This window comes from Branchiostoma lanceolatum, chromosome 11, assembly GCF_035083965.1.
Source record: "Branchiostoma lanceolatum isolate klBraLanc5 chromosome 11, klBraLanc5.hap2, whole genome shotgun sequence".
NCBI classification, from domain to species: Eukaryota; Metazoa; Chordata; class Leptocardii; order Amphioxiformes; family Branchiostomatidae; genus Branchiostoma; species Branchiostoma lanceolatum.
In genome coordinates this window covers 4,036,783-4,055,973 of record NC_089732.1, presented here as the reverse complement: position 1 = coordinate 4,055,973, position 19,191 = coordinate 4,036,783, and the positions used below count along the sequence as shown (strand labels likewise).

The following is a 19,191-nucleotide window of genomic DNA, read 5'->3' as shown; positions in this document are numbered from 1 at the left end:
ACGCCTGGCCAGGTGCTATAACCACCGAATAAAACCACCGAGTGAGCGAAGCGAAGCGAAGATTAGAACAGAGTCAATTGGCAATACCTTGAAATGGATACCACCATTACATGCAATGATCCCCAACAAAGCCTTATTTTGGCCCGTCCCTCTCTGTTGAAGGTCATTTCACTTGAATTGGCGAGGTGCCAACAGGTGGGTAGACTGTACCAACATGATATGGGGGTAAATTTGGAAAACAGCAGACAAAAACAATCCACTAGATACCTTTCCCCACCATCAGTTAGTCTGTTCCTCGGGTTAAGATACAAACAACCTCATGTTGGATTACAACAGCAGACAAACACTAAAACAGCTTACGGACCGAACAGACTACAGGGAAGGATAATAGACGTTTTTTAACCCTCCTTCCAAAATACTACACCTTGGAAGTACATGTTGAAGAAGCTAATTTTTGCTTTTCCCCAATTCATAATCAATAAACTTAGTTCAATATTCATGTTAAGATCTTTTTTCACCTCATTTCAGCCAATATCATCCATTGTAAAGGGGGAAGAATGTAATTTTGCAATTGTATACTATCAAGATCATACAGCACCGTTTTAATTGTTGGGCATAAAAATTCATGGACCAATTGTGTTTTCTATATTTGTAAAACTAATAATTGTGAACACTTGTTCTATTTCAATGTACCAGTGGTGTCACAGCAATGAAGTTGATAAGTGACTGAAACATCTTCACTTGTTTCAGGGAGGTTAATACCTTTGCTGCTGATAATGTTGCCTTTTGATTTGAATAAATTGATGACTAGAACAAGCACAAAACATAGTTGGTATCTGTTGTATTCGTTCTGTAGCATGGCATTATCAAGCAATTACCAAATACATCTAGAGCACATCTGTCAGCATTCTTAGCCAAATTTTGCCTCCCACTGGATTGTATTCTTCAATCAGGTAACAGACAATGTCTCCTGACAGTGAAATTAACCTATCATGCACTTAAGTGTCACTTAAGAAACTTAACCATATCATCATAAAGTCCTTGGCATAAGACAATTTTAGGAATTTGGAATATGCATGCATTTAACTTGTAATTCTGCCCTTAAGTTACCCATCATTTTTAGGAGACTAATTTAAAGGTACAGCAAGATCACTAGAAGACACATAGAGTCTGATGCTGGTGTGCAACGATCGCCCAGTTAGTCTACGATCAGATGTACTTGTACAGTTCTATGCGTGTCCCTAGGCCCTTCCAACACGCCACCGCTATGTAACAGGCAAGGAGGTGATGATCCGGATCGCTTCATCCACTCTATTCTTGAACTCCAGGGCTGTTTCTGCCTCCTTGAATCTGACAGCAAACTGTTCCTTCCTGCCCCCTTCCTCAGCGAAATCCATGGCGACCCAAACCCACGTCCGGTTCGAGCCTGCGTTCGGTTTCATCGACATGTCGGCCGTGATGTAGTGGTTGCAACAAATCTTCAGGACTTGGTCACGTCTCATCAGGATGCGGAAGCGCTGATTGTGCCGGTTCTTGAGGACCTTGATGTTGCCGAGGCCCCGTTCCTTCCACTGGTGGTTGTCCTTGTCGAAACGGAACAGCTTCGCCCGATGAACGAACACTTCGTCTTCGTCCTCCTCCCCGGTTTTCAGTTCGACTGTGTCCGGGAGGGTCACGATTGGCTCAAAGTGGATACCATCATCATGCACTTCTGTTTCGTCTGGGACTTCGTCGTCACTCGCCAGCTCCTGGTTTTCCCTTTCCACCTCCTCCGGGCGCTGGAACATCCGCTCTTCGCCTGTGACGAACAGGTTCTTAGATAGGCTTTTTGATAAATCACTAGCCGGATCTCCCTCACCTATTGAGGCAAAGTTATTGGAGACTCTGTTTCTCCGGGAGGCCTGAAATACCCGGGGCCAATCTGAATATGTGAGTCAGAGTCAGAGTCATACTCTGAGTCAGGTGTTGAGATTTCTTCCTCCTCCGATTGTGATTTTGATTGGTCGGAGTACTCCCCGAATTGAGGTCAAGCTCCTGGGAACAATGAGCTTGGGCGTAGATCGGAAAGTATTCGGGTCGACCATGGTGGTAAGAATCGGGTACTTGGTTGCGATGGTCAGGGAGAGCGGCTGCGACGGTTCTGTGAACGCGCGTGTTAACGAGATGGAATCGCTGGTGCGCATGGTCTGGTTTGGCAAACCCTTCTGTCCATCCTCTGATGCCATAGCGGCCGCTGGCTTCGTGTTGGTAGGTGTGGACATGATGAGGGACCGCAACAGCGGCGTTTGTGGTAAAGCACACCCTGTCTTCGGCTTAGTGGTCTCTGCTGTCACGTGCTCCATGGCCACGTTCTCTGGTAGGGTGGCGATCGGCGAGAAATGAATATTGTCTTCTTCGTCATCCTGGTAATACTCATCTTCCTCGGGCTCAATCTTGTTCAAGTTCAGGGACAAATTCCTGCTGTCCGCAAACGATGCCGAGAAAGAGAATGAAGACGGTTGAGACGTGCTGCCAAAGAAACTCTGGTTTGACGTGTCGTGGCTGCTGTCTTTTCGTATGTCGTAGTTGACCCACTCCAGTCGGTCGATGCTTCCGGGAGTGTCAGCTCGTTCCTTGTGTAACATGGCGGCCAGGGTGTCGGCCTATTGTTCCTCTGATTCGCGAGGGCTTTGCATTCCCGGCGCCGCTACGGCGAACTGCTCTTTCAGCGACTTCAGTTCTGACTTAAGCTTCTTTGCACTGTTGATGAGCTGGGACTCCCGGGAAGGACCGGCGTTTTTGCTCGGGGAGGGAGGCATCACGTCGATCAGCATGGCCTGGCATTGTTCAAAACGCTTGTGGAACTCTTCTGCGATTTCTGTACTCTTAAACCTGACTGCAAACTGCTCGAAAGCTGGCTCCTCGTCTGAGCAGTCCATGGCGTGCCACACCCACGATCCAGCGTTTGGCTTCAGCGTCATGTCCGTGGTGATGAGGTGGTTGGCACACACTTTCAGGACCTGGTCACGACGCATTATGATACGGATACGCTTCGTCGTCTTGTGTAGTAAGAACTTAATGTTGCCAATGCCGCGTTCTTTCCACTGGTTGGTACCTTTGTCCCATCGGAAGAGCTTGGCCCGTTGTTCGTACAGGACTCTTTCGTCCTCCTCTCCTGTGACCAGTTCCATCTTATCTGGCAGAGGTATGATGGGTTCAAAGTAGATATCATCACGCTCTTCCTCAATGTTTGGCTCTGCCCCATCGCTCTCCTGGCTTGTGTTCAGGGTCCCAAACAGTTGCGTGCCAGCACCTTGGAAACCTCCGAACGGCTTGTCAGACTTCCCCCAGGCGAAATCCTGTGTTTTTGCTCCAATTAGGTCTGCAAACACTAGATTGGATGATGCAGTGCCAAAAGCGTCCGTGCTTTGACTTGTTTTGCTACCTACAGCTTCTGAGGCGTTGCCAGGCGTTTCCCCACCCTTGACGACACGTCGTTCTGGCTTGTCGTCAAGCTTGTCCTCTTCAGTCCACCCCTCCGGAAGTGGCTTGTCCTCGTACAAGTAGAACGTGGGAGGCAGGAGGAATTTCTTCGCCCGTTCGATCTGATCTGTTGTCGGCTTCTTTTCGTACATAAAGATGTCATCCAGATCGCCTTCTGCAGTGGCTTTGTCTGTTAAGAGAGAAGGTAAAATCTTCAGTCAGCACCCTGTGACTTCAAGCTGTGCTTGCGGATTGTCAGATTTATTCTAAGAATGCATACATGCACTAAAATACTCTCCAAGCAGAGGAGTGGGTCCGGCAGGTTTTTGGCGTGTTTTTAAGCGTTTTTGTCGGGCTATCTACTTTGTCATGGTTTCTTTGTCTCTATAACCCACACCTCTGCCGGCACTGACCTCGGGGCGGGGCAAACCTATTTGCTTCCATTGAAAAAAGGTGGCAGTAACTCCTCCGCCCCGAGGTCAGTGCCGGCAGAGGTGTGGGTTATAGAGACAAAGAAACCATGACAAAGTAGATAGCCCGACAAAAACGCCTAAAAACACGCCAAAAACCTGCCGGACCCACTCCTCTGCTTGGAGAGTACACTAAAAGTCTTTGGTATTTGGTTGGGGTTACAGAATAAGGAATTGGGTAAGAGACATTTACTAACAACTAAACTGTTAAAAGAAGAGAGTTGGCATATAACAGGCAGTGTGAACATGCAACTAACATAACCACATCATGCCCAGCTGATTCTCAGTTCCATATGTCATTTGTTTGAGAATCCTGTAATGGACTGCAGCGGATTACTAAACTTTACTCTGTCATTAATAATGCGATTGATTTGCATAATTAGCATATGGTTATTTGAATGATGACTTAAGCTATTTACAAAACAAAAATCATGACGATCCATTTATCCTTCGTGAGCTACCGGCTATATTCTCTTTCAACGTTTGAAACAAAATCAAGCCCTACAGTTGCAAAAAAACGCTAGGGCGCCTGAACTTACACCACTTGACTTATTCTCCCTCTCAATAGCTACCCACCACTAGAAAATTATGACCGTAGCTTGTTCAGGACAGGAGATATCAAAACCGGAAGTTCCTCTACAGTACCATAGAAAGTCACTTGGGGCCCAAAATCAAATAATTTCGAGGTCTAACAAAGACCTACCCACATACCAAATATTAAGACAATCCGTCCAGGTATTCTTGAGCTATCGTCCTGTGGACTGAAATTACTATAGACACATTCCTGTACAAGAATTTTTGCAGACTGCACACAATACTATGAATAGGCTCACCCCGGAGATGTCGCCAAAAAAGAACTTAAAAGACTCCCCCCATAGTGCCATCACTAACAGAGAGCCCACCTTTCACATCACCAAAGGTGAACTTGCTTCCTTCAGTACTGGTTGCTGGTTGGCTACCTTTACTTGACTGCGATTGGTCTACGCCAAACTTGAATCCTGATTGGCTGGGAGTAGTGGACTGGGATTGGCCAGACTTAAGTCCAACACATGACTGAGATGGCTGTGATTGGTCCAGCTTGAAGGAGAAGCCTCCGGACTGAGCACTGTCACTTGTTTCTGGTTGGGGTGGTTTGAACTGGAAGCCTGTTGTTAGTGCTGTAGTCTGACTCGTAGTGGATGTCTGTGGCAGAGCAAACCCGAAGGAAAACCCTGTCTTTAGCTTAGTGGCCTCTGCTGTTTGCTGTGATGCTCCAAAGCCATAACCTGACTGGCCAGTTCTTACGAAGGAGAATCCAGACTTGGATGTTTTGCCCACACCAGGCTTGGCAACACGTACCGGGCGGTTCCGTTTCCCCACCCCATCATCAGTCTTTTGTCCAATAATAATAACATCAAACGGACTTCCTGCCACCTGCTGTGAGTTGACCTTGACCTCTAATCTGTGGTTGCCCGTGACCTGGGGTACGTAAAAGATTTCCCACCTGCCTCCACTCTGTAGTTGTGTTGTCAGGACGTTCTTTCCAGACGGGTCCTTCATGTTGGTTGTGACGGCCTCGCTGTCTGTAACATATGGACGACCTTCCTTATTTATTGTCGTCAGTTCAGCAACGCACACACACCCCTGAACTGCCGGCTTTACAACGACTGTGCACTTCGAAACGTCGACCTTTGTCTTTACGTCACCGAAGTCGTGAACCTGTTTCTCAAAGTCCGCAACAACCGTTTTCTCGACGAACTCAAACTCGTTCCAGTCAGACACAATGCCCAGCTGTTTTGCCAGCAGAGTTTCTACTCTTGTTTTGACTTGGTTTCCCACCTCCAGAACGTGCACGTCACTTCCGTGTTCTACAGCTTGTTGACAGAACGTCTGTGCGCTCGTCAGTCCGGCCAACTCAAACTCTATCGCTTCCTTCTTTGTCTGCAGAGCCTTGCCATCGAGTCGGCATTGTTCGTCAACCCGGCTCAAAATCTCCTCTTCACGCTTTTGCAGAAGGTCAACAAGTCGGCGGAAATACGCCTTGGCTCGGTTTGTTGATGCTTCTTTCGAAGGCATCAACTTTGAAATCTCTTTCTCTACTTCCTTGACAGAAGCCTCAATTTCTCTCAGCCGTGGGTCTATGTCCCGTAGAAGTCCTTGCAGTTCTTCTTTTCTTTGCTGAGCCACGGTGGCGATTTCTACCGGATTGTGATCTCTGCCCGGCCGGTGATCGACAACAGTGCATGCTGTGCAAACCAAAGCGTTACAGGTCTCACAGTAGAAGACCAGTTCTTGGGCCTGGTGTTTGTGGCAGTGACGTTTGCGTTGAAAGTTGCCCGCGTCTTTTTCTGCCTTGATAGTCGCTTCGGAGGTAACTTCGTGATTTTTTTGAGTTGGAAACTTACTGTGTAGCAATGTACATGACTCACACATTAAGATGGCGCAATCCGCACACCACGACTTTGACCCCTCCACATTCCCCTCGCACACCTGGCACGGCACACCTGGCTCCGCCCCTTTCTTGGCCGCCGCGAAGTCCAGCAGGTTGTTGACGTAGAAGTTGGTCCTAAGTCCGTCCACACCTTGGTCTGGTAGACTGACCTGCGTGCGGCAGGTTGGACACTCCAGCGGCTGTTGTTTGGTGGCCCATTCTTCCAGACACCCCCTACAAAATGTGTGCAGACATGGCAGGACTCTGGGGTCCCGGAAGTGCAGCATACAGACTGGGCACGTCAGGAACTGCTCGTCAAAGTCTTCTGGCATGTTACTCGCCATTCTGCAGACCTAAGACTTGACTTCTAGAAATTCACACTGACCGAATGTACAATACTAGCGTAGACACGTCTAGCTCTTAGTGAGGCTGTTGAGTTTCTGTCCCGCTTCTTCCAAGAAGTAAGTTTCGGTGAGGTGACTTACGTCACTTGACTACAGCAAACAGGTTGCTAGGTGATACATGATGACGACATTGTTTTGAGCGAACTTGATCCATCAGGCATTGCGCGTGAACTCTAAACTTTTGGGGACACGGCGGATGGGAATATGTACATAAAGGGCCTGAGCAGTTGCTACGTTTATCAATGCCGGGGTTGAAGAACATAGTTTAATTGGCACTACCTTAAAACGGATACCACCATTACATGCAATGATCCCTAACAAAGCCTTTTCTTGGCCCGTCCCTCTCTGTTGAAGGTCATTTCACTTGAATTGGCGAGGCGCCAACAGGTGGGTAGACTGTACCAACATGATATGGGGGTAAATTTGGGAAACAGCAGACAAAAACAATCCACTAGATACCTTTCCCCACCATCAGTTAGTCTGTTTTTTGCATGGTTGTTAGGATACAAATCACCTCATGTTGGATTACAACAGCAGAGAAACACTAAGACAGCTTACGGACCGAACAGATTACAGGGAAGGATAATAGACGTTTTTAAACCCTCCTTCCAAAATACTACACCTTGGAGGTACATGTTGAAGAAGCTAATTCTTGCTTTTCCCCACTTCATAATCAATAAACTTAGTTCAATATTCATGTTAAGATCTTTATTCACCTCATTTCAGCCAATATCATCCATTGTAAAGGGGGAAGAATTTAATTTTGCAATGGTATACTATCAAGATCTTACAGCACCTTTTTAATTGTTGGGCATAAAAAATCATGGGCCAATTTTTTTTCTATATTTGTAAAACTAATAATTGTGAACAGTTCTTGTATTTCAATGTACCAGTCGTGTCACAGCAATGAAGTTTATAAGTGACTGAATCATTTCCACTTATTTGAGGGAGGTTAATATCTTTGCTGCTGATAATGTTGCAATGATTTGAATAAAATGACAACTAGAACAAGCATTAAGTATATTTGGTATCTGTTGTATTCGCTCTGTAGCATGGAATTGTCAAGCAATCAGCAAAGAACATCTGGATCACAAGGTTGTGGGCTTGAATCCCGGCGAGTTGATGGCGTTCTTCGAAATTTGCCTCCCACTGGTAGGGATTGCATTCTATCAGTTACTTATAGAAAATGATCTAGCCATCAATGGTCACTATCATTTAAATACTTTATCGTATCAGATACGATAAAGGATCTGACGTATCATCAGAAATCCCTGGTCAAAGATAATTCAAGGAACATTATTCACTTAATGCAAGACTAACACAACAAGGTCATTAAAAAGTACATGTACATTCATTCTAGGAAGATGTGACGATGTGAAGTGACAATAAGTCTGGTGGGTCTCAGATCACATGTACCTGTACAGCTCTATACAATGTCCCTTGTAACACCCCACCGCTAAGTAACCGCCAGGAGTCAGAGCGAGTCCAGCTACATCATCTCCTTTTACGGTCGCCACAGTCCGAATGAACTTCCCGTCAGACCCAAACACCTGCAAACGGCCGATACAGTCTCCTACAATGATATTACCTGCCTGGTCTAATGTGACACCTTCTGGATTTTGAAACTCCCCATCATTCTGTCCTTTCTTACCAAATCTGAACTTTTGGTTTCCGTCAAGGTCAAACACAAATACTTTGTTTGCGCTGCTATCTGTGACGACCATCACACCACGTGACTCATCTACCGACACGAACGCTGGCTTCTGTAACTGCCCCTTGCCGATCTGCCGGATGAGGCTCCCGTCTGGCTGCAGGAGGAGGAGACAGGAAGGCTGCCTGGCGTTCGCCACCACCATGCGGCCATCCTTTAGAACCTTCAGGCCATGTGGGCTGCGCATGCAGTTCGGCTTGAATGTGCTCAAAAGTTCACCTTCTTTGGAGTAACGTCTTATGCCGCATTTTTCACCCCATGCTGTCACAAGAATCCTCCCATTGGAGTCCACATCAATACCAAATGGATTCTCACCGTCAACGGCAAAAGTACACAAGGAGTGACCTTTGTGTCCATCAAAAACCTGGACTCGTTTGTTATTCCGGTCCAGAACTGCAATGTTACCGTCCTTATCAACCGCGACATCTATCGGAAGGTTCAGTTCCCCCACTCCACTGCCCTTCTGTCCGATAGTCAGTACGGGGTTTCCCTTCACTTCAATGTCAAACGGACTTCCTGTCACCTGTTGTGAATTGACCTTGACCTCTAAACTGTGATTCCCCGTAACATTGGGTACATACGCGATTTCCCACACACCCCCGGTCTTCATCTGTCGTTGCGTCGGGACGTCGGTCCTAGACGGGTCCTTCATGTTTGCTGTGACGGCTTTACTGTTTGTAACACATGGACGCCCTTCTTTATTTACTATCGTCAGTTCAGCGACGCACTCAAACCCCTGAACTGCTGGCTTCGCAGCAACTTTGCACTTCGACACATCGACGTTTGTTTTGACGCCACCCAAGTCTTCAACCACTTTGTCAAAGTCTGCGACAGCCGTGTTCTCAACGAACTGAAACTCGCTCCAGTCAGACTCCAGGTCCAGTTCTTTTGCCAGCAGAGTTTCTACCCTTGTCTGTACTTGGTGTCCTACCTCCAAAATGTGCACGTCACTTCCGTGTTCTACAGCTTGTTGACAGAACGTTTGTGCGCTCGTCAGTCCGGCCAACTCAAACTCTATCGCTTCCTTCTTTGTCTGTAGAGCCTTGCCATCGGCTCGGCACTGTTCGTCAATCTGGCTCAAAATCTCCTTTTCACGATTTTGCAGAAGGTCAGCAAGTCGGCGGAAATACGCTTTGGCTTGGTCTGTGGCTGCTTCTTTCGAGGGCATCAACTTTGACATCTTCTTCTCAACTACCTCGACAGAAGCCTGTATTTCCTTCAGATGCGGGTCTATGTCTTGCAGAAGTCCGTGTAGTGTTTCCTTTTTCTTCTGAGCGACGGTGGCGATTTCCACCGGATTGTGATCTTTGCCCGGCCGATGATCGACCACGGTGCACGCTGTGCAAACCAAAGCGTTACAGCTCTCACAGTAGAAGACCAGTTCTTGGTTCTTGTGCTTATGACAGTGTCGCTTGCGATTAAATTTGCCCACGTCTTTTTCTGCCTTAAGGGTTTCTTCAGGGGTAACTTCGTGGTCCTTAGAACATGGAAGTTTCCGGTGTACGGCGGTGCACGACTCACAAAGCAACGTGGCGCAATCCGCACACCATGACTTTGACCCGTCCACATTCCCCTCGCACACCTGGCACGGCACACCTGGCTCCGCCCCTTTCTTGGCCGCCGCGAAGTCCAGCAGATTGTTGACGTAGAAGTTGGTCCTGAGTATGTCCACACCTTGGTCTGGTAGACTGACCTGTGTGCGGCAGGTTGGACACTCCAGCGGCTGTTGTTTGGTGGCCCATTCTTCCAGACACCCCCTGCAAAATGTGTGCAGACATGGCAGGACTCTGGGGTCCCGGAAGTGCAGCATACAGACTGGGCACGTCAGGAACTGGTCGTCAAAGTCGTCTGGCATGTTACTCGCCATCCTGCAGAGCTAAGACTTGACTTCTAGAACTTCACACTGACCGAATGTACGAATATATCGTCGACACGTCTAGCTCTTAATGAAGCTGTTGAGTTTCTGTTCCGCTTCTTGGTAGAAGTTGGTTTCGGTGGGGTGAGTCACCGTCATGTGACTACAGCAAACGCGTTGCTAGGTGATACCCGATGACGACATTCTTTTGAGCGACCTTGATCCATCAGGTAGTGCGTCTGAACTCTGAACGTACGGGGGGGGGGGGGTCATTATTCGCTCCATGGGAGAGTTGAGGGGGAAACGTATACTAGTACATTCCTGGGCAGTTCAAATCACACTTCAGGAAAATGGATACCACAAACATAATGTCACGCAACATCTCATAATATTCTTTCTTGGAGGTCATTTCACAGGTGGGTGGACTGTACCAAGATAATATGGGGGGTTGGGAATTATTACAGACAAAAAAACACAACACTAAATGCCATTTCCCAGCATTGATAAGTAACTGCTTAAAGTTAGTGGGGTGTTAATCTCCACCCTACCTCTTGTCGGATAAAAAAATGTAGAACATTTCATCAAAGGGGTCGGACTGTAATTCTTATTTTTCACATACTCAGTCCAGATTACAGGTTAGATAAACATTCATATATCATACGTTTGAAGTTTATGTGGGAACCATCTTACACTCCGTAGATTATGTTTTTGCCCTTTCGCCATCATCAACATCATCATAGTCATCATAATTATCACCATGTTTTAGCATTTCAACAGACATTCAATTCAAAGGTATACCATTTAAATGTTCATAAGGAAGAATTACATGAACTAAACAGAATAGAAAAGAAGACATGGACAAGGTATAGTTGCAATGTGAAAATATTTAACAACTAACAGATACAGGATATAATAGTAGCTATATATTTAAATATCTGACGAGTGTGTAATCCCGCACTTTGTGTCTTTGTGTCAATCTTGTGCTGACTTCTCTCTTGTTATCATCATCACAAGAACTTAGATTTCCCTCGCTTGATGGTGTAAATTCATGTTTTACTGTAAAGGAATTTTTTCACGCTAGATTATCTTAATGAAAATTGACATAAAACACTGCAGCGGATGTTGTTTGCTGGTCCAACATGGTTGCAGACACTCCCTACAAAATGTATGTAGACATGGCAGGACTCTAGACCGTCCCGTAAATGCAGCATACAGACGGGACACATCAAAAACTGTTCGTCAAAGTCCTCTTGCGTGTCACTCGCCATCTTGTAGTGTTATAAATTGAGTCAGTATTCACACTTTAATACCGTGCGTCGTCGACATTTCAACTTTGCCCGATTTCGACACGAACAAAAATATTGTAATCGGAAGACTCTGGTCTGTACTTAAACAGCAATTTCAGCAACGTTTTAGCCAAACTTTTGGTGTGACATGCTTACCACTACCCTTATGCCCGATAGTCAACACAGGACTCTCCTTCACGTCAACGTCAAATGGACTTGTTGCCACCTGTTGTGAGTTGACCTTGACCTCTAACCTATGGATACCCGTGACCTTGGGTACGTACGAGATTTCCCACACTCCCCTCCTATTCATCTGTAGCTGTGTCGGGACTTCATTTTCGAACGGGTCCTTCAATTTGGTGGTGACGGCTTTACTGTTTGTAACAGACGGACGGCCTTCTTTGTTCGTTGTTGTCAGTTCAGAAAAGCACACAAACCCCTGAACTGCCGGCTTCACAACGACTTTGCACTTCGAAACGTCGACATTTGATTTTACGCCACCCATGTCTTCAATCCCTTTCTCAAAGTCCACAAGAGTTGTGTTCTCGACGAACTGAAACTCGCTCCAGTTGGGCTCCAAGTCTAGGTGTTTTGCCAGCAGAGTTTCCACCCGTGTTTTGACTTGGTTTCCCACCTCCAGAATGTGCACGTCACTTCCGTGTTCTACAGCTTGTTGACAGAACGTTTGTGTGCTCGTCAGTCCAGTCAACTCAAACTCTATCCCTTCCCTCTTTGTCTGCAGAGCCTTGCTGTCGGCTCGGCATTGTTCGTCAATTTGCCTCAAAATCTCATTTTCACGCTTTTGCAGAAGGTTAGCAAGTTTGCGGAAATACGCCTTGGCTTGGTTTATGGCCGCTTCTTTCGAGGGGGGTAAGTTTTCCATCGTTCTTTCAACTTTCTTGACTGATGCCTGTATTTCTTTCAGACGAGGGTCTATGTCTTGTAGAAGTTCTTGCAACGTTCGCTTTCTCTTCTGAGCGACGGTGGCGATTTCTACCGGATTGTGGTCTTTGCCCGGTCGGTGGTCGACCACAGTACATGCTGTACAAACCAAAGCGTTACAACTCTCACAGTAGAATTCTAGTTCGTACTTCTTGTGTTTGTCGCAGTGTCGTTTACGATGGAAGTTGCTAATAGCTTCCTCGGCCTTCAGGGTTTCTTCAGGGGTAACTTCGTGGTCCTTAGAACATGGAAGTTTCCGGTGTACGGCGGTGCACGACTCACACAGCAAGGTGGCGCAATCCGCACACCACGACTTTGACCCCTCCACATTCCCCTCGCACACCTGACACGGCACACCTGGCTCCGCACCTTTCTTGGCCGCCGCGAAGTCCAGCAGATTGTTGACGTAGAAATTAGTCCTGAGTCCGTCCACACCTTGGTCTGGTAGACTGACCTGTGTGCGGCAGGTTGGACACTCCAGCGGCTGTTGTTTGGTGGCCCAATCCTGGAGACATTCCTTACAAAATGTGTGCAGACATGGCAGAATTTTGGGATCGCGGAAATGTAACATGCAAACTGGGCACGTCAGGAACTGCTCGTCAAAGTCGTCGCTTGCCATTTTAGTTGCCATCTTTATTTTGAACGATTGTAAAAGTTACTGACTGTGTAAAGCTGAAACAAGCAAACGAGCCTTGTAAGTTGTATGGTCAATATCTTCACCAGCCGTTTGCGACTGCGCAAAGTTATACCCACCGAACGACCTGTCAGGTTCTGGGCAGCTAGTTTAGGTGACATGGCTGGTATCACGTGATTGTAATGAACTCAACCATTGGACGGTGGAGACATATTATCTTTTAGACGATTGAAATTCTAGGAGTTGCTTGTACATACAATGTATCTGAAATAGCAGTTCTTTTTTTTAAGGGGAGTGATTTTTTGTCATTTTCAATTTCAGTCAAGATCTCTTTTGGAGCAGGTCAACAGGTTGCACGTTGGCACAAATGTGCATAGGTTTTCTGGCCCTGGGGGCATGTACAATTAACATGCTTCAACAAGATTAAACATGTCAGAAACTGGTGGCTTAATGCTTCTTGGTGGCCACCTTCTTTGAAAACAATGTTAAAGACCTTTGCGGTAATAGAATATTTTTTGATGAGCTCAACCAAAATATAGTTATTACAATGTCCTGGGTAGGTTCTGAATTTATTTTTGCTGACATAATTTCTGTGATATGCTGTAATTAACCAAAGTTATGATAACTCCTTGTGGCCATGTCCTTTGTATTGCAGGTTAGATATACTTAACCACCTTTTGTACACATGAACACATTTCCCCTCTCTGGCAACTCCATGGCGACTTAGATACAACCATCTACAGGACACACACACATATAAACATTGAAATGAATTTGGAGCCATAAAGATACATTCTTATCTATGAATGCACAATCATTAATGTAGAAGACAAAATAATATTTATTCTGAGGTTCTGTTTATAACAATACTTCTTTCTTTAACAAAAGATCTGTAGTCATGGGTGGATTGCTACCAGTAGGACAATTTCAACTAAATATAGCCATAACAATGGAATCACATCAGTTCTAAAGATTGAGGTGTTTCAAGATTTTTTTCTTAAAGTATCATAGGGCAGAACTCTTTGTCACAAAGTACTGTATGGGTATCTTCACTACATAGAGATTTAAAAATGTGCAGTTAGATGTACAAAATAAAGTTATATGTGGTAGATTGATGAATGACATCTTCCAAAGGGTAAGTCACTGTTGTTGAATTTATAAGTTGGGAGGCTTGTGGTTAATGAAAATTGTATACATATGTACATGGACATTTTACAGTTGAAGTTTGTTAAAGTAATGATTAATCTTCAGCACCACCGTAACTGTCCTGACAACAGTTATTGCAAATAAATGTTTTAGTTGTCGGAAGAGTTGATGGCAAATAGATCAATATAACTGTCCAGACGGAGTCCTATCAAAAACTGGACACTTTTTTCTCACTCTAACAACAGCAGCAGCATTACTTCTGTAGATCCCTCCTCATTATTATGGCAGTGTCCTGACATATGAATATATATTTTCCAACTCCTATTTCCCTTGGTTATCCTCAATTGTCACAGCTCCATATACATAGTAAGCAGCCCAGCAGAATCGATCACTGTCAGATCAAAACCTTCAACATTGTGGTTAGATATAATAACAATCTTGTCTTATTTGCCAACAAGCTGTTGTGATCTTATCAAGAAAGTTACTGTGATCTTGTGAAGAAGTAAAAAAACAGACTGGAAGCTTGCCAATCGAATAGGTGACCTCTCTTGACCCACATGGCGACAGAATGATCAATGAGATGATAGCGGTCGCTACAACAGGAAGAGGAATAAGGCTTGCTTGTTTCTACTGAAAACTGTGGCAATGAAATGATTTCACTTGAGCCTGCTTCACTAGGGCTTCTTACAAATGTACATGTAGAGTGAGGCCACATATATTAATTTCCTGGGTTCTTGAACATTCTAAGGTAAAAATTAGGCACGAGGACAAGATGAAAACAGAGGTATGAATAGAAAAATTGAATCTGGCTATATTCACCCCCTGAAAATAAAACTGTGACTTTCCCTTAGGCTATGTTTTAATATTTATCTTCAAGTTCAGCCGCATCACTTTTGTAACTCTGAGAACCAATAAAATACATCAGTGTAACTTAATAACTGTGGCAACTTAATCTCCAAGTAGATCTATTGGTAACAAGGCAGCATCAAAAGGGCCAACCAGTATCCAACGCCTCTGGTGGCATTGGATACTGGTTGGCGTTATAGAGCGCAACAAAATAAGTGACAAAATGGTTTCGAGTGTCAAGGTTTGAGTTCACATTTCTCATAATCTGCTGTGAACTGACATTAACTACCAACATGGCTAAAAGTCACAGTTGTTTTGGCTCAGAAGTACTTACTTGAAGAGACAGTCGCTAGACATGAGGGTGTGCAACCTCGAATTGAGACCCAAAATTAACTGGGGTGTGCCCCTTGATAATGCCTTGCCACTGAAAGATCTGCTTGTAGATTAGTGGCAACTGAGGATATACCCAGAAAACACTAGTCCTCAAACGTCATCCTGGTTGCTCCGCCCTGTCTCATCCAGCGTCGGTATCTCTTGTACTTCGGATCTTCTGCCAACTTCAACTTCATCTCCTCCTCCTGCTCTTTTTTCCATAGCTACAGAAACACAACAGGAAAAAAGACTGCTAAATCATTGCTACACAAAGCTGAAAATTGCTAGCATGGAGTCCAGCCTTCTTAGCATTAGTCTGCTATCCAAGCTTCGCTCCCCGCCAATGAGAATTTTAAGCCTTCAAAACAATCAAAGAAACAAAGTACACTGCTGGCTTTATCCTCAAGATTTTAGTGATGACCTGTGTGGAAAACATCATAAAAATAAGCAACTGTCACAGACTAAGAACTTTTTGGTGCATCATGTAAACTGTACATACAAACATAAAGTAGACAACTGTTGTATTGTACCATGGGACTGTTAACTAACCTATGCCACTCAAGGATTGTATGTGACTTCTTCCCACTGATGCCCAAAGACAGGGAATGAGCCAGAGAGATTAACAACCTATCATTAATATTTTTCTTCATCTTGCATATAAAATACAGAACTGATGACATAATGTGTTGCACCACAAAACTATTAACCAACTATACAGTACAGTACTAACAACCTACCATAAATACTCTTCTTTCCCACAGTCCCTTCAGAAGGTAGGATTCCTTGAGAGAGTCTTCCAGAGAGTCCCACTGCGTGGTGGTGTACCCAAAGTTCCTCCTCATCAGGTACAACTTCTCCTCCCTCCCGTACGGCTGCTTACGCACCGAGAACTTCCACACCCAGGCCGTGTACCACCACACATACAGCAGCGCGTGGTACGGGAACAGTACCAGTTTCACCCACAGTACGTCGTACACGCTCGGCTTGCTGTACCCTCCACGGATGTCCATCATGTTTTCGATCACATTCTTTAGAGCCGCCTCCTCCTCTTGTTTGATCTCCTCCTTGGAGCGACGCCCTTTCTTCTTGTTGTTGACGAGGCCCTGCTCCTTGGCGATGTCCATGGCGCGGGTGCGGTACTTTGGGACGGTGACGAGGTAGGAGATGGCCTGGTTGTAGCGATGCCACCACCCAAGGTACTGCAGTTAAAAATGGATTCAACTTTTACTACTTCATTCTTTTTTTTTTTTAACATTCATTTTTTATTGGTTTATAAACAAACAAACAAAATGATACACAAGACATACATGGCACGGAAATAAGGTAGTTAACAGACATGAATGGAAACAAAAACCGATAAATAAAACTAATTGAAAGTAAAATTGCAGTGTAATTCACTAATTGACACACATACATATTATATGTGTCCAATCAAGTTTCCCCATTTCCCCACATGTTTTTCAGTTTTGCCTATTCTTCTAGAAATGATGCTTTCTAATTTGTAAAAGTAGGAAAGGTAAGAGATAAAAGATTCTAGCTTTAGAGACCACTGACGATTTTTAAAGATAAACTGTTTTCCTAACAGAATGACCATGTTTGACAGGGCTGGACACCTCTCATTTAGATCTCCAAAAATGACATTAAAGCGACTAAGTTGTAGGGGGTATCCAGTATGATGGAGAAACCAAGCTTCTAATTGTCGCCAGAAATGTGTGACTATTCTACAATCCCAGAATAAATGTATAGCCGTCTCTTCTTCATCTTTACAGTAACTACATAAATATGAGTCTACCAACCCCCACTTATACAGTATTCTATTCGTAGTTAAGAATTTAAATAACAGTTTATATTGAAAAATACGTAGATGAGAGTCAATCAAGATTCTGTATGTTAAACTGTACACTTTGCTCCATGCTACGAATGTATTAAAATAAACCTCCCATGATTGTTGTATTTTGATTGATGAATCCCATAGCCTGGCCTCGTACATGAAAAAGGAGTACAAGTATCTATTGATTTTTGGATGCTGAAGCCAGGTTATGTTTGTACAAACAGGAACACAAACCCTTACTTCTGGTGACACCTGTCGTAGTAATTTTTTCCAAGAGTACGGAATGGCTGAAACAATTTGATTGAACTTAAGCTCCGAACAGGTGTCCCCAAATTTAAGTACAAAATTTTCAAACGATAAAAGGTTGTTATCCGAGTCTATAATATCGTTCACAAAAATAACGCCTCTGTTGTACAGAGCTGTTGAAAATAAAGGTTTTCCTGAAATACGAATTCCTGAATTTAGGCAGAGGAGCTGTTGTTTGACTTCCAGTGCACTCTCTGGAGGACGTAGCTGGAACTTTAGCCAAGCTTGTAGGACTTGCCTAAAGAATTGACTGATTTGAGCCTTCTCTTTCATCAATATTTCTAAATCATTCGATGTAAGTTGCGAAAAGGAAAATACATTGGTTGTAAACAAAGGACTGGAGCAAAGAAACAATTTGGAACAAAACCATTTTTCATTATGATATAGTTTGGGCACCCAAGAAGCCTTCATGGTAAGATCGGTGGCCCGCAAGTTTCTAAGTTTAAGACCACCGTGTTCGTATAGATTATATAGTGTTTTTCTTTTTACACGTTCACTACTTCATTCTTTACAAAGACTAACTGTATGACAAGTGCTACCACCACCCAAGCTGCTCTGTACCCAATCAAACACATGCATGGGAACAGCTTTTTATTTTCCATCTTAACAAAGAATAAGTGTACAACAAATGATGCCACCACCGAAGGTACTGTGAACACATGTCGAGTTAAACATGGATTCAGCTTTTACTACTTCATTCTTTACAAAGAATAACTGTATGGCAAAGAACACCATGACCCTAGGTGTACAAAATTTGACATGGACTCAGCTTTATACTTTTTTTATTCTTTACAAAGAATAACTGTATGACGCATGATCCCAGGCCCCATGGTCAACAAGCCCTAAGGAAACTTTTACTGGGATCCCAGTTAAATTCAAAGTTTTGAGATAATTATGAATAGCACAAGGTTTTCGTGAGTGCAGTTTGACTTCCGGGTAATACAAAAGGCTGAGTAAATTAATCCACTTTTAAACACTACAAATATCGACCTGCCCCTAAATAGGGGGCGTGACGTGTACGTACAACCCAGCGGCGTTGTTTTCTCACCTGGATCACGGATATAACCGTTAGTGTGACGACTATCACGATTCTGACGTCCACTTTCGGGGCCACCCTCCTTTTGTAGTATCTGTAGTAATGCTGGAAGTATTTCTCTGGGTTGTCCAACACGTCGTCGTAGTCGGTTCGGCTCTCCTCATCTCGTAACGTTTCGTAGGCCGTCGCGATGAGGGTGAACTTTTCTTCGGCGTCTGCTGCCTTGTTTCGATCGGGGTGGTACTTTAGGGCGAGTTGGCGGTACGCTTTGCCGATTTCCCTGGTCGTGGCTTCTCGGGTTATGCCAAGGACATCGTAGCAGTTCTGTTCTCCACAGTAGAGCCCCTGAATCTGTCCCACGACGAAAACAGGGAAGAAAACAACTAAAATTGCACTAAAAATCGCGAATTTCCACCCGGTCGGCGCCATCTTGAATTTGCAAGGTATCTCGGGAAGTCCCAGATCTCGCAGTAAAGTCAC

The 19,191-nt window shown here is 44.7% G+C and overlaps 4 protein-coding genes across 4 annotated transcripts; all 4 read right to left on the bottom strand.

The window, feature by feature from the left end:
- Window positions 1-826: 826 nt before the first annotated feature.
- On the bottom strand, window positions 827-7,169 carry LOC136445134 (E3 SUMO-protein ligase RanBP2-like). Its single transcript, XM_066442994.1, has 4 exons — window positions 4,835-7,169; window positions 2,644-3,652; window positions 2,082-2,589; window positions 827-1,934 (listed from the first exon to the last, which is right to left on the bottom strand). Exons 1-4 carry the CDS (start codon window positions 6,684-6,686, stop codon window positions 1,266-1,268), a joined length of 4,038 nt encoding a protein of 1,345 aa, XP_066299091.1. The 5' UTR covers window positions 6,687-7,169; the 3' UTR covers window positions 827-1,265.
- A 596-nt stretch (window positions 7,170-7,765) lies between these two features.
- Window positions 7,766-10,464, bottom strand: LOC136444745 (tripartite motif-containing protein 2-like). The gene has a single exon (XM_066442463.1). It carries the CDS (start codon window positions 10,322-10,324, stop codon window positions 8,153-8,155), a length of 2,172 nt encoding a protein of 723 aa, XP_066298560.1. The 5' UTR covers window positions 10,325-10,464; the 3' UTR covers window positions 7,766-8,152.
- Window positions 10,465-11,177: 713 nt separating this feature from the next.
- Window positions 11,178-13,941, bottom strand: LOC136445363 (tripartite motif-containing protein 2-like). Its single transcript, XM_066443333.1, has one exon. The coding sequence runs from the start codon at window positions 13,169-13,171 to the stop codon at window positions 11,714-11,716; it is 1,458 nt and encodes a 485-aa protein (XP_066299430.1). The 5' UTR covers window positions 13,172-13,941; the 3' UTR covers window positions 11,178-11,713.
- Window positions 13,942-15,473: 1,532 nt separating this feature from the next.
- LOC136445362 (dnaJ homolog subfamily C member 25 homolog) lies at window positions 15,474-19,169 on the bottom strand. The gene is made up of 3 exons (XM_066443332.1): window positions 18,724-19,169; window positions 16,276-16,737; window positions 15,474-15,762 (listed from the first exon to the last, which is right to left on the bottom strand). The coding sequence occupies exons 1-3, from the start codon at window positions 19,138-19,140 to the stop codon at window positions 15,643-15,645; spliced, it is 999 nt and encodes a 332-aa protein (XP_066299429.1). The 5' UTR covers window positions 19,141-19,169; the 3' UTR covers window positions 15,474-15,642.
- Window positions 19,170-19,191: the final 22 nt, after the last annotated feature.